Consider the following 15,872-nt stretch of genomic DNA (forward strand, 5'->3'; position numbering starts at 1 on the left):
GTACTCATGATCAGCTTGTCTACAAAATGTGAATTAATACAGGCAGTCCTGAACTTGGGCGTCTCCATCGTACAAACACTTGCCCTTCTCTTCAGCCTCCCTCGGAGTCTCCCACCCACAACCTTCACTTTGCCTTCCTATTGCCAGGATTGACAACTTTTCTACCCACGTGATATCTCTGCAAGCAAAAACTTGAACTTTTAAACCTCTTCCCACCTCTGCGCTGCCTACTGCAGCCCTGCAAACACTTGAGAAGCTGGGATCCAATTCCACGCCCTACTACGGTTCACCGTCTGAAAACACCTTTTCGTATGTTTTGGCTGCCCTGCTCCCAGCAGCCACAGGGGTCTCCAGGGGTCTATGGCCCAGCTGCTGCCACATGCACAAGAAATGCAGGTATGCAGTGGGTTGAGGGGTATTAGTGGGTGGGGAGGCCCACCTCCATTGCTCGCCACCAGAACTCAGAATGGGCCTGGGGTTTCACTACCACGTGGATTCAGTTAGGCTGACTCTGGTGGGCTTGTGGTAAACCCAGCCATTCTGGAGAACAGTGTGTCTGTAAGAAAATGCATTCCAAATCCCAAACAACTAGCTCAAACTTCTGGATTCAATCTGTTGGTAGGCTAGAGAGAGCACAAGTCCATTCATGGTGAAGGTGGGGGCCAATAAAGGGTCAAATACTGCCCACGATTCCTGTTTTTCTATTTTCCTTTATTGTTTACCACTCTGTTTTTATTTTACATTTAGACAGCTGCTAGGTGCTAAGATACTAACTAGATACATTCTTAAGGTTTGAGAGCATATTTAAAAGGCAAAAATTCACAAGTATTTTAAAATCAGTTGCCACAGATATAGTATTTTACATGTCATAGTATTAATGCTTTAGGGTGGCATAAATTTCAAAAGAAAATATTTTAACAGACATTTCTGCCTAGGACATATTTTAATTTCTGTTTTTCAAACATACAACACACAATTCTGAGGGCACAGTATACATGAATTACGAAAACTAGGTCTTTTAACATAGAAAATAAGTCTTATTGGCTTGGCTGCCTCATGTTTAAAATTGGTGTTTATTTACTAACTACCCTGAAGTGTTAGTACGATTTAGTAGAAAAAATGCCCAGGATTCAAGTTGGGTAGATTTAGGTGCTACATTCTGTCTCTCAGGCTCCAGACCTAAAAGCTCAAGCAAGTCCTGGGCCTCAGTTTCCTCATTTGTAAAATAAGGGGAAGTCAGTCCTATTCTTATCAAAGGGTTGTTGAATTTTACCTTCATACTATCTGCAAGTAAAGAGGGAACAAGTGTACAGGGTTGACAGTCAACCTACTTATGAGAACAGGAAAGTAAGGATATTAAAATATCAATTACACATAGACACAGGCAAACATTTAACTGACTAAAGTTAGGTCATCTATTGTATTGACAAGGAAGAGATACCCCAAGATTAAATAAAAACCAGATTAGACAGCAGAAGTTACAGTGTAGCCTTTTGATGATACCCTGAAAGTAGAGAGATGCTCAAAAGTTTTGTGGGAGATGGGAATAATGTACTGTACTTTCTATAATTCTATATTATTAACTTTTGTTGTTGTTGTTGAGACGGAGTCTCGCTCTATTATCTAGGTTGGAGTGCAGTGGTGCAATCTCAGCTCACTGCAAGCTCCGCCTCCCAGGTTCACGCCATTCTCCTGCCTCAGCCTCCCGAGTAGCTGGGACTACAGGCACCCGCCACCATGCCCAATTTTTTGTGTTTTTAGTAGAGATGGGGTTTCACCGTGTTAGCCAGGATGGTCTCGATCTCCTGACCTCGTGGATCCGCCTGCCTCAGCCTCCCAAAGTGCTGGGAATACAGGCATGAGCCACCGCGCCTGGCCTATTAACTTAAAAAATAATAATAAGAAGAAGAACCTGCTACTTTTTGAAAATTAAAAAACAAAAAAAAAACCCTCCAATTTTTAATGGTGATTTCCAGCAGTGATGAAAGCGCTGGTTAAAGGGAGACTCAAACACCACTGATGGGAAATGTCACACCCTTTCAGGTCATCTTGGTGAAACCGAATCAAAAGTCTTGAAGCACATATATCAACTTCACATCCAGGAATTTATAATAAGGAAATAATCAAGGATATAAACAAAAGTAAGAATGTTTTCCACAGCTTTTTAAATCATGGGGGCAAAAAAAAATTGTGAAGCAACGTAACCATCCAGTGAGAGCCCAGCAGTTGGTTAAATAAGCTCTGAACCAGTCAGAAGATGCCTCATAGATAGTTGTTAACTTCATTTTGGAAAAGTACTCAGTGATATAGAAAAAGTCCACTATGTATCCTAAAGAGACAAAAGCAGGTTACAAAATTATGCACAATTACGATCTTAATTTTGTTAAATATACATGGTACAATCACAGAAAATAAAAGAAGTCAAGATCTTGGAGTTTAATAATGCATGGTGAATTACAGGGGGTTTCCTTCTGTATGTTCTTTGTACTGTCACATTTTATATGTGTTTTTTTTTTTCATCAAAATTGGATCTATGTTTTCCTCAAATACTTTAAAAGATTTTAGAAAATAGGTTTTTATTACATTGTTTACTACCTTCAAAAGACAAAGAAATAGCTTCACAATTCATATAAACCTTTGAAGTGTAAGTATGACAAATTTCAACCCAAAAGGTCATTTTAGTGTAACCTGATTATAGAACATGCTTAACACTAAAATCATAGATAACAGACCTGAAAATAGTTACTGAATCTGAGAGGGAACCAACAGCAACATCAGGGTAGGAATTTCGATCAAGGTCCATGTTTCCAGCAATTGAATATCCGAAATAAGGTGATTTACCCTTGAGAACCTGAAATACAGAGGGCATCCAAATGGACATGATGCTTGCAACATGAGCTTCTTAACTATGCTTTGAAAAAGACACACAAGTTTCTTTTGAACTGGAATTTGAGAGTTCACTTACAAGTAAATTATATGAAATTATATACGAGTCATAAATATCTACATGATCTAACACTTCATACATTTAATTTCATAAAAGTCATCTGATTTACACAGTCTCTCAAAGCATAAAAGAGCCCATTTCTGATGAGTTTGTTTACTGTATTAAGTCAATCAGGCCATTTCAAACCAAATTTCCCTACCCTCCCTACAAGTCTTATTTTTCTCAAAAGAAATGTTTAATTTTTGGTATCTACATTCTCCATGTAGTTACAGTAATCAATTTTGTTTGCCCAGTTTCATCTCTATTTACTACGCTACTAAAGAGAATATATCACATCTCCTCTCTTTATGCCGTCAGGGTAGAATAACATTCTTTTGCTTTGGATTACTTTGATTCCTAACTTATCTAAGAAATTTTACAATTAGAACAAGCAAGTCATTGCATTTATATTTTCTGAAGGTATCTTCTAGTAATACATTTTTTAAAAATCTATACTATTGTGGATTTGTAAATAAAATTTGCGTGAAAAGTCACTTAAACCTAAATATTTTATTACAGGGCAAAAAGTTGAGACTGTAGCTGTAGAAATCCAGGTTATGTGATTACCTGTGTAGGTTTGGTATTTATTCCATTTGCAGATCCATGATAGATAAAAACCTTTCCCGTGTCATCATACGGAGCTCCAACTGCAATATCTGTTGACAACATGACATTTTAACATTTTAAGAAACACTTTAGAAATACTCCAGTACAATGTTTTAAAGTAAGATGACATAAGCACTATTATTTATTCATCTGGCTTTTTTTTTTTTTTTTTTTTTTTTTTTTTTTTTTTTTTTGAGAGGGAGTTTCGCTCCTGTTGCCCAGGTTGGAGTGCAATGGAGCAATCTTGCCTCACCGCAACCTCTATCTCCCAGGTTCAAGCGATTCTCCTGCCTCAGCTTCCCAAAGCTGGGAGTAGCTGGTATTACAGGCATGTGCCACCACACCCAGCTAATTTGTATTTTTAGTTTCCCCATGTTGGTCAGGCTGGTCTCAAACTCCTGACCTCAGGTGATCCACCCACCTCGGCCTCCCAAAGTGCTGGGATTACAGGCATGAGCCACTGTGCCCAGCAGTGCTATTATTTAAACAATCAAATAATCTATCTATAAATCACAGCCATTTCATAATCTATTATCTACCTGGGTAGCCATCTTGATTAATATCTCCAATATTTTTTACTGCAATGCCAAACATAGAATCTTTGGTTCCATTAAGACGAATTGGCTTCACATTATTCCATCTGCCTTGCTGGTTCATGTAGACATACACTGCACCTCCAACTTCTCCATCTCTATCAAAATACTGTGGGGCTCCAATAACTATATCTTGCCACCTAAAAACATAATGAGGTGAAAGAGCTGTGAACCAACAGCTAACATACCAGCAACACCAGTCTAGGTACTAAGGTTACAAAGAGATATAATAGAAAGGCCCTCAACTCCAGAATTTATGACTCAATTATAACATTTTTTTACAAACCAAGGTAGCCTGTAAAAAATGCCCCAAGAAAAATACTAAGGGTAAGAACTCAAAGCAAGTTCCTCAAGTTAGAACCGTAGTGCAGCAGGACCCCCATTAAGACCTCACCATTCTACCCCACCCCAACTGGCACCAACAGCCATGGATCTGTTTTTGACTTTATCACCAATTCCTACTTTCAACAGGAGCTGATGCTCCATCAGCCCCATATGAAGCCACAGAACAGAATCATGCAAGTGTTTTCTGAGTTAATTTTTTTCAAATTTTAATTCTCATGGACCCATAATCCCAACATGTAAATAAAAACCGAAAATCAAAAATATAATCCTATACCCTGGGGAAGGAGATGAATGTCTGTCTGCTGCCATCATACAAATGATAAAGATGGGTTGGTAAAAATGTGGCAGTAAAAATATTCTTTACATCAATCAACCTGAAAGGACGGCTCTTCTCAAGGCCTACAGAAGCTAGTCAAAGCAGCAATGATTTGCAGCATAAAATAACCTGAGGTATTCTCACCCATCCTTGTTGAGGTCCACCACCGCCACATCATAGCCAAATGAAGAGGCCAGACCTTCTCCATCGAATATGTGCTCAGGGAGGAGATGTGCAGACTTCATATCTCTCCTTAGCAAAACCACGGCTCCACTGTGATTGGCTCTGGGAGCACCAGATACAAAAGTGATCTCATCTTTAGAAACAATACCTTTCCCTGAGTCCAAAGAAAAACCTAGAAAAACAAAATATATACAGCACCTCACATCAATCCATATATTTTAGGCCTATGACATGGGTAACTCCATCATTACCTCTTCCTCTGGCTTCCCACCAGCTATCACATTTGTAATATGAGTGACAAAGTTCAGATTTGACACAAGGACAAAGTCCTGGGGCTAGCAAATTTACTGCTTTCTATGGATAGTAAGACTTTCAATGAAAAGCACCTATGTATAACTTGAATTTTGAAGTATTCATACGTCTAAAGAATCAATTTGCACCTGATTTTAATATTGGAACTATGGTAAAAGGAGATCAAGCTAGATACTGAATTGTCTAGGAATAATTTGGTTATGTTACATCATTTACACAGAGAATACAACCTGACTTGAAGCATAATTGACTGCATATTATAGGGGTTCTGCTATAATTTAATGGCCAGTATTTTTACAGGAATAAAATAAAATTGAAGAAAAAGCAATTAAGCTTAGTAAGAGGCATCAATCTCTTTGGTAATCAGACAAAAATAAACGCTATCACCACCATAGATAGCATTTCATTGTTTTGGACCAACTTAGTTCTCAGACACAAACATGCAGACAAAACAATGACTGATGATACATGGTATTTGAGAACCTAGTATAAACAACAGAGGTGAGGAAGTTGTCATTGGTATCAGTTATATACTTGTTCAGAGGGCAGAAAACATTAGGACACCCCCATTATAAAGCATCAGATAGGATGTCAGGTTACAAATAAGAGATCTGGTGAAAAGCAAATAGAAGTGCCCATATCAAAACCGTTCAAATTAAGTAAATGTTTATACAGAAAGGTGAGGCAGATGCAGAATAATATAAGCTCACCCTCTTTATTGGGTTTTACTTATGAAAAACTTCACCACTACCATTACAGTTCTCAAATTGTGAAATGAATTGAAAAACATGAGCCACCAGATTAGAGAGGGCAATATGGAATCCAGCCATCTGGCCACAGAGCCCCAACCATGGCATGCTTTTTGTGTGTGCTTCAATGGAAACAAAATAGGACATAAAAAGATTTATGCTCTGTATGGATCAAAAAAAATGTTAATGACCACAACCAAGACAATTTATTTGTCATCGCAGAGGTCACAAACCTAGGTAGCTATTCATCATCACATCAGGGAATGTGTCAGGCTGCTCCAGGGGAGGCCGTGTTTTATAAACAAACTGATCAGGATCTGTATAGGAAACGCTGGTCAAAAACAGCAGGCCTGTACACATGCACGGGACGGAAGAAATTGAAGAAAAAGTAATTATGCTTGGTAAGAGGCGGGCCAACCACTGCTGTTCTCGCTGGATGAGGAGGCGACCACTGCAACCAGCAAGCTGCTCTCGTTGCCAGCTTCCAAAACCTCAAGCAGATCTTTTTATTCCCCCAAACCCTCCGATCTTTTGAAGTGACAGATTCACACACAGCACGGACAAGTCAAATGTAACAATATGAATTTGATTTCTTTCTCAGGCATTCACTTTTGAGGAAATCCATTCTAAAAGTGGCAAATGTATTTCAGAAAAAATGCTTCATATTTTCGTATGTTCTGACAGCAAGTACATTTATAAAATCCACAGCCATCCATCTTAAAGACCAAAGTACTGGTTTCTTGACCAGTGTAATTACAATTAAGTATTTTCGTCATAAGTAATCCCTAAATAAAACATTCTGAGGCAGGGTCCTGCTCTGTTGCCCAGACTGGAGGGCTGTGGTGCAATCACAGCTTACTGCAACTTCAACCTTGCAGGTTCAAGTGATTCTCCTACCTCAGCCTCCTGAGTAGCTGGGACTACAGATGTGCGCCACCATGCCTGGCTAATATTTTTGTATCTTTAGTAGAGAAGGGGTTTTGCTGAATTGGCCAGGCTGGTCTTGAACTCCTGGCCTCAAGTAATCTGCCCACCTTGGCCTCCCAAAGTGTTGGGATTACAGGCATGAGCCACCAGGCCTGGCCTGAACAACTTCTTAATGCGTGTTTACTAGCACATTGTTGGAAATTATTCATATATCTATACCTGTTTTTTCCTTTTTTACCTTCTATTGTTCTAGTAATATCCTAACATCTGGGTACTTTTCTCCATTTTGTTTTTAAAAACGGGTCACTATTTAGAAGTTTTTTACATTTTTTCCAAGAAATCCACAGTAATTATTCTTTATGTCAACTCATACCAAGAATTAAAGCTTTTAAAAGCCTTTGTGTAATTACCATAATGCACATGAATAACTTAGGACACCCATTAGTCATGCAAACAAGCCTTAGGAGTTAAGGAATTGGCCCTTAGACACAGTCTGGGTGTCCTGAAAGCCGCTTTAGCAGTCCTGTTCAACATCCACTGGGAAGCTTTTATCCATCTGCGGGGCCCTGTGACATGGGGGTCCCAATCCAGAAGCAGGGCCAATCCTCGGAGAACCACAATCACAGAGGGAGGACCTGGAGGTCTTGACTTGCCACTTAAGAGTAACTTTATTAAACGCAGTTCTTAAGAGTATCTCTGGAAAGAGGCAGTGAACAAAGAGCTCAGCTTACTGTGAACACCCATGCACATTTTCATGGCTGCATGAACAGCCTGTTTCAGGGTATGGAGGCCGCCATTAGCTCAAGAGACAGACTTCCAAGCAGGAAGGAGGACGGACGATTTTAGGTGATAATAGGTTTCTTCCCCGCTTTGAGGGAGCCCTGGTCAGAAGGAAAGGATCCCAGGCATCGGTCAGGTTAATAACGCCTCCAGATCACCAAGCTTATCAAGTTGTAGCAAAAGTGGCCACAGGTCCCAGCCCCACCTGGCCTCTTCTCAGCCTAGAAGTCTAGGGGCAGTAGGCCCTGTGAGGGAGCTTCACACAAAGTATCTGAGAAGGTGGGCAAAGGCAGCCATCTGTGCCTGCTCCTACCTAAGTAACTGTTAGCAGGAACAGGAACGAGACTTTCATCATGCTCAGTCTCTCCACCAACTTCATAAGGCCCATCTTCATAGATGTTCATGTCAAAAAAAGTGTTATTCTTTTGCTCTACACGAACAATCCCTAAAGGAATGAAATGGTAAAAACAACAAAAAAAATGAAGATGAAACAAAAGAAAATAAATGGTTCCTAATAAACATCCCCCATGCGATCACTAGTTACAGGAAAAAAAATTTGAAGGAAAAAAAGGAAGGACAGAGATGACTTTTATGGTTGTTACGTATGTTTGTGTAAATTTTTATGAGAAAGAAATTTGAGTCATTATAAAATGTCCCATGCATTTTCATGAACTATCTTTATAATGCCATGGAACTAGATGAAAAATGGAAGGTTTGCTTAGTTAACAAAACCTACAGAGAACAAATTTTTAAATGACATGAACTTGATATATATATTTTATGTTCTCTGTAATCCTGCCTCAAGTTGTCCTTTTTCAGCAGTGTAAAAGTGAGATATATTGATCTTTTCTTCAATCGCTTTAACCAAGATTTCATCTTCTAAATATTCTTAAAATTAGTAATTTAAAACATAAGATTTCATATAGTAAGCCCAAATCACTATATGACTTTAAATGGCAACATTTTAGGTCAGGGTTTATAAAGCAGGTAAACCATATTTTCCATGAATTAAAATATACATAATTGGTGGATGTTTTTGTTGTTTTGTTTTACTGTATATGGCATTTATTCAGGCTAAAACTAAATTCAACATGTTATTTCGGTTAGGTCATAATAACCTGGGAAATACTGTACATGAAGATTCTGTTGGGGTGAGGTGGGGGGCAAAGGGAAATTACCCTTGAAGATTGCACACAGAGAAAGGTATTCAAAATTCATTTAGAACCAGAATTAAAACAAATTTTTGAATGGAAAGGGGAACATTTTCCTAAGTTCTCCCTGATGAGCGAAAGTGTTACGTGACTTATATTAAGAAATTTCTCAAAAATGGCTTATTTTCAAATCAGATGCCGTTCTCTTCATCATGGATGACAGGTTAATTGTCTTTTATGATACAGCATTTTCTATGCCTGCTTAATTTCTTCAGAGAAGTTAAACTGCTTAGCGGGAACTGACCAGGTTCACTTGGTCAAAAAATGTGGGCCACTTTCCTCTTTACCTCTCCACATCTCCATTTACTCACATCACAATAATCAAACAACTTTTCCTCACATATCTGAAATTATACCTCAAAATTCCCCAATTTGTCTATAATCTGCCCTTCTAACTACTGAATTATTAGCAAAGCGTGGCCTTTGAAAATAACATATACAGAGAGAAATGTCCATATTAATACAGTTATTCATGTCCATGTTAATACACTGTTATTTGTATATACCATTATTTAATCCTCCTAAGTTTTCGGATCACTAACTTAAAATTAACACTTCTAGCTTCATGAGCCACACAAATATAAAACAGCAAAAAATACTAATGTCAATTATTATATTCCTACTAAAAAAAGTTAACTACCTGAATTAAAGTACTGGTAGAGGAGAAAAGAACGTCAACACTAAAACATACATTCCACTATTATTAGCTTTTAAAAATCATATTGTTTAGAGATTTTTAATAGCCTACCCAACTTTTATAATATACAAATGTCTTCTAACACATTTTAGCTCCAAATGTACTAAATCGTGGTACAAAAATCGTATTACAGAAATTAGGGAGACATTCTAATCTCTATTTCTATAAATACAAAGCTCATACCTTTCCAGTTATAAGTACCCGGGGCTCCAAATACAATGTAATGAAAGTCTTTAGTAAAAGTAGCTGCTACACCTTGCTGGCAAGAGCCAAATTTCTCATGGCCTCTCAATCGCCCATCACAAAAGCTCCAATCTCCCCCATCCATATCGTCTTCAATCCTGAGATTCTGGCTCAGGACATAACACCGCCCAAAGATGTCTCGGGATTCCTGCTTCGTATTAACATGCTGCCTTTTTTCATATCGGTGAGCACATGTCTGCAAGCAGATGGAAGAAAGTAGCCCATTCTTGTCTATAAACCTTGTTTTTAAAAAATTACATATGGATAAAATGGTCAATACAGAGGTTAATTCTAAAGAGGATGATTAAGCATGTCCTCATCTTGGGACTGGATCTCAGACCAGCAAATATTCCCCGAAGTGGCACGAAGACGACCATTATCAAGGCATATAGAAACTAGAATGTGTCTTATTCTCACTGAGAATAATGCTCCAATCCAGGTATTAAATGACAATCTGTATCCATAGGCAATTCATTTGTAAATTTACCTGTCACATAAACAAAGGGAAACACCTTATTTCATTTTCTTAATTCAAATTGGCTTTTAGTGGCTGTATTAACCTTGAGAACATCAGTGTGAAAGTGGGTAATTATGTTCTAGAGGAGAGAGATCATGGACCTGTTTTCATAGGGATCAAACAAATACAGCTGAAACAAAGACATTTCCTTTTCCCCACACTATTTCCTTGAAATCAGTCCTAACTTACACCCTGAGCTCTGAGATTATTTCCCAAAATATGTCTACTTTTACAAGGCAGAGAGAATTACAAGGCCAGAAGAGATAGAAATAATCTCTATAATTTCTACAGGGTATGAATGGCGACCCTCTATGTAAACACAGGCTAAAAATATAATATCGACTCAATTTCCCACAAGTGTCATTCCTTAAATAACAAAACTCAATGTTCACTAAATCTTTTTCCTCAAAATTCTGTATAAATTTCATTACAGCAACCAGAGTTTGAAGGAGACAAAAAGATTATCATATTCCAACCAGGAAGGCATTGCCATGACCATCTAGCCCGATCCACCTAACAAACCCTCTTTCCTTTGCTATCCCTTCTATTTGAAAAAACTCAGAATACATAGCAGGAGTTTAAAACTACCTGGTTATTACTTTCCAAGACCATGCCCATATTTTTATTATCTATAAAGCTACAAAATTCCAAGGATAGAAATGATGTCCAGTTTTGTTTTGTTTTTAATACCATCTAGAGTTTTAGGAATATATAGTAAAGGTTCTTTAATAAGTTATTCAAATCTGAAAGTTCTAAAGAAAAGTAGGTTGTGTGATTGCTTCAAAGTATACCAGGAATCACAGGAGAAATAAGGCTTTGATTACTACTTCTTCTTTTTTTTTGAGACAGAGTTTCACTCGTGCAACCTCCGCCTCCCAGATTCAAGCAATTCTCCTGTCTCAGTCTCCCAAGTAGCTGGGATTACAGGTGCATGCCAATATGCCCGACTAATTTTTGTACTTTTAGTAGAGATGGGGTTTCATCATATTGGTCAGGCTGGTCTCAAACCCCTGACCTCAGGTGATCTACCCGCCTCAGCCTCACAAAGTGTTGGGATTACAAGCGTTAGCCACCACACCCAGCCTGATTTCTTCTTGACATCCATTCCTGCTTTAAAGCAGTAAGTTCGCTAGAATGTATGCTCCCTGCTTTGTCCCCTGCTGTAAGCCTGGTGCTGGCATGTAACAAGCAGTCCAACAGTATAGGATGAACATGTGTCTCTACACTTACCACGACCTTGCCCCCTGGACCTTGGCTCTGGACGGTGACCCCCATCCACTGATCTTCCTTGCTTTCTGATGTGGGGTCAGCTGTAGAAAGGAGCACAGTTAGCCTTCCAAGTGACTGCACATGCTAGAAACCATCACTGAACAAAAATACAAGCAACTGTTTCCAAATGGCCTTGACTCTGAGTCTAGCTAATCAATAAATTCAGTTACTCAATCCAGAAAAATTACTTGTCATCTCAAGGAAACAGAAAAGTGGTTTTTGGTAAGAATCTTTCAAAAATTTGAAACATAAAATACTTAACTCTATATATAGTCACCTATTTTGTCCAACAATACCCTTTGCCCTCTCTTGATACCCAGGGTCCTGAATGCAGAAGGTAAGTGAAAGTGTAAGACTAAGGGAGCCCTCCAAAATACATCTCTTAAGGCAACAATGTAAAATCTAGTATTCAAAACTCCAGCTACCATCCAAACTAAAAAAAAAATGGGTACTTCTCTATATACTCCCCAGTTTTTTTATGTAACAGCATTAAATGTTCTTTACTGGAGATGGGAGAAAAAGACTCAGATTTACTTTAGGATCTTGTAGCTGACAATGTATCAATGCCAAACAGGCGAGTTATTGTTAGTCAGAGAGAGGGGGACCACAACCACCACCATGTGCTCATTTCAGTATCAATTTAAACCCACTGTGTGACCTATATCCAAATTTTTGCACTCCTGGATGAGCAGCAATACAGATACAAGTTTTAATCTTGAATCATTACAAAAATATGAAACTAAAGAACTTTAGCCAGAAGGAAAAATGCCAAAATGTTAAAAAATAAGTCTATATACTGAGATTGTCAGTGGGTTTTGTTTTTTTATTCTTGATAGGTGTATTTTACCAGTTTCTTAAAATTAACACATATTATTTTCTAATAAATGAACACGTCCTTTTCTTTTTCTTCTTTTTTTGAGATGTATTTTGCTCTGTCACCCAGGCTGGAGTGCAGTGGCACGATTCTGGCTCACTGCAGCCTCTGCCTCCCAGGTTCAAGCAATTCTCATGCCTCAGCCTCCTAAGTAGCTGGGACTATAGGCGTGTACCACCACATCCAGCTAATTTTTATATTTTTAGTATAGACGGGGTTTCACCATGTTGGCCAGGTTAGTCTTGAACTCCTGACCTCAAATGATCCACCCAACTCAGCCTCCCAAAATGCTAGGATTACAGGTGTGAGCCACTGCGCCTGGCCAACAAATGTTATTTCTAAAAGATGAAGCAAGAGAAGAACATAAACACGAATCTGCAAATCTACTTAGACCGAGCATATCAAATGAGGTTTGGCTAGAGCTTCTCTAGTACACTAATTGCTCTGCTCCACCTACAAGAAGCCAGGTACACTGGATGTCAATATGCCTACCTCATGGTATCTTCTACCTATCCAGAGTCCTTAACAAAACAAGTCTCTATATGAGACAGTAGGGAAAACTTTATCTCTGTTAGCCAGCTCTCATTCCAAAGGGGTCTGATATTTAAAACTGTCTTTCTCCCAAATATTTTAACAGCATGTGAGAACTTTTGGCTGATGAATACAAGATATGCTCATTCATTCTCTTCATTGCTATGAAATCAGATTTTCCACGACCTCCTGCAGAATCTCAACACATCACTAGGTGGCAACATCCCTACACCATATTGGTTTAGTAACCATGGTTAGGAGGAACAGCAAAACACGCGGCATCCCAGTTATGATTTAGAAAGTAAAGTAAGTATTTTCAGGGCAAATAAAAAACAGTCAAGGCTGATGCAATTAAAAGAGGTCCGTCCTCTCTACAAGAATAAATGTTTGTCCCTACTCTCCTCCCTCAGGGAAAAAGTACAGGCAAGCTGCCGGAGTGAAGGCTGAGTGAGGGAAAGGAACGCACCATCGTTATCAAATTCGATCCGTGTGCATGGCCCCCGGGCGGTGATGTCACAGCTGTACAGCCCTCCAGTTCTGTTGGCTCTCTGCAGTGGAAGCGCTTCTGCCCGCGGGGCCCCCACAAGCAACCTGTTGATGAAACAGAAACAATTTGGAGATGTGAATTTAATATACATTTAACTTTTAAATCAGTCCGAACTAGGAGATAATGGGATTATTCTTTGTCTAGCAATCCACAATTCTTCAACAGCTTAGGCAGTGAGTGAGAACAAATGTAGACTCCTATGGCTGGTTCATGTAAAACACACAAACACAGCTACACAGGGGAAGCCAAAGAGGAGATACCAAAATGGGGAAAATAGGCCTGTCTCTGATGGTATCAGCATTTCTTGCTGGATATGATCTGGTGTTTAAAAGACACCCTCTTCATAGAATACAACCTCTAAGCCCCTATGATGCCAGGGATATCATATGAAACTCAAGAGAAGAAACCAAATACTTGTGACAATGGGAGGAAAAAATGGCCACACTAAATGTAATAAGCAATAGTATATCAGTTTCTAACACTGTGCCTTCCTGAGGTAGTTTTCGAGAGTAATTCTGACTGTATCTTAGATTTTCAGTTTATACACTGATTGGGAGAACCTAACAGTAAGTAAGATACAACTCAACTGAATTATTCACTTGCAGCCTTGGCCTCTTTCCAATTCTTTTTTTACCTCCAGTTTTATTAGGGTAGAATGGACAAATAAAAAGCAGATATATTTGAGGTGTACAAGTTGATGTTTGTTCTTCCAAGTCAGTTCTTACATCTCTCATCCTATCAATCTCCCACAAAGGATTCAGGGACAACTGGGGTAGCTCCACCTATGTACTAGGCACTGTAATATTCCTTCTTCTCCCCAACCACGTGTTTTTATCTCCTGTAAGGAAGCCCCCAATCCAAATCCACAGTCCTTAAAATTTTACCTTCTCACAGCTGAATGGCTCTTTAGAGACCCAACGACCTTGTTGCTAGGTCTCTTTTGCTAACACCTTTACTCACCATAGGTTTACACAATCTTTGAGGCCTGGCTGACTCATGGAACAACTAGGACAAGAAACAAAGACAAAGAACACACACCTGACTGGACAGAGATAAACCAAGAGCTGAGAGTTTTGGAAACAAGGCTGGAGCTGGGAAAAAGGACTGGAAACACGAACCTGTACAAACAACAACCTTTTACAACAGAAAACTAGCCACTCCTGGCCATCAAGAAACCCACAAATCTCAGACGCAAAAGCAAAACAAGCGAAAATACAAACCAAATAGTCTCTATTACCCTCATGCCTGTTGGGTTCCAATAAAGGAATCATTCCAATAAAGGATTCAACATTTCTTTTTCAAACCAGTATCATGCAGCAGGTGCCATGGGAGGCAAGTGTACCTGGAAAGCAGGAGGGCAGGGAAGGGGGCCAGATGATGCCTAGACACAGAAGGAGGAGTGGCTCATGGAGAACACATAGCCCCAGCACTGTCCTTCTTCCCAGATCCCTGGACAGTCAGAGTCAGCCTCCACCTCCAAACTCACCCTACATTTGAAGGAACAAAACAGCACATACCAAGGTACAGAACTGACACACAGAACTGGAGCAGTGTCCTTGGTGCCTGAACCTTCTTGACAGAGGACAGAGGCAAGGCTGGGGCCACAGGGTTCCCACAGGTCTGCCCCACACCTATTCCAGTGATGTCCCTGATCCCAGGAACACCAACAAACAAGTACCTGGGAGGTGAACTGACCCAGACTATGAGGTGAATGTGTTCAATTACTGTACTTGGCAGATGGCAGAGGTGAAGTCATGTGGTGGGCGCTGGAAGGGATAAGTGGGGTGCCAGGATCAGAGGCCCAGAACCCCAGGACTTTTTCACACTGGAAGCCCCTGAGAGAGACCAGTCCTCCAATTTTACAGATAAAGAAACAGAGACCTTGAGGAGTTTAATTACTCCTCCCCCAAGATCTCACAGCTAGTGGGGTGGCCATGACAAAAATAACTTGGTGCAATGTTGTCTCCATTTCTTTACAAAGCTGCTTAGGAAGTAAAACCCAGGATTTCAAGTTTACAACCTAGTTTGAAAGGGCAAAACTTACACAAATAAAACATCACAATCAAAACTGTTCTGTATGTTGATAATGTTGATAAAGTTAAGATAATAGAGATAAGTAGAGGAAAGGAAGGAAAACATTATTGCAGTTGGGTGAAGGCTGGGTAAGAGATTTCCTGTAAAGGTAA

General features: G+C 39.4%; 1 protein-coding gene across 3 annotated transcripts in view; it reads right to left on the minus strand.

The window, feature by feature from the left end:
- The window catches only part of ITGA6 (integrin subunit alpha 6), a 79,792-nt gene that overhangs the window by 27,287 nt on the left and 36,633 nt on the right, over positions 1-15,872 (minus strand). For all 3 annotated transcript variants that reach the window (XM_010377587.2, XM_010377588.2, XM_030916291.1), the window contains exons 2-9: positions 13,606-13,730; positions 11,696-11,775; positions 9,889-10,144; positions 8,111-8,242; positions 4,991-5,201; positions 4,132-4,325; positions 3,554-3,642; positions 2,733-2,851 (exon numbers count right to left, since the gene is read on the minus strand). In XM_010377587.2, the coding sequence (XP_010375889.1) occupies positions 2,733-2,851; positions 3,554-3,642; positions 4,132-4,325; positions 4,991-5,201; positions 8,111-8,242; positions 9,889-10,144; positions 11,696-11,775; positions 13,606-13,730 (1,206 nt within the window). The remainder of the gene's footprint in view (positions 1-2,732; positions 2,852-3,553; positions 3,643-4,131; positions 4,326-4,990; positions 5,202-8,110; positions 8,243-9,888; positions 10,145-11,695; positions 11,776-13,605; positions 13,731-15,872) is intronic.

Source organism: Rhinopithecus roxellana, chromosome 14, assembly GCF_007565055.1.
Source record: "Rhinopithecus roxellana isolate Shanxi Qingling chromosome 14, ASM756505v1, whole genome shotgun sequence".
Taxonomy (NCBI): Eukaryota; Metazoa; Chordata; class Mammalia; order Primates; family Cercopithecidae; genus Rhinopithecus; species Rhinopithecus roxellana.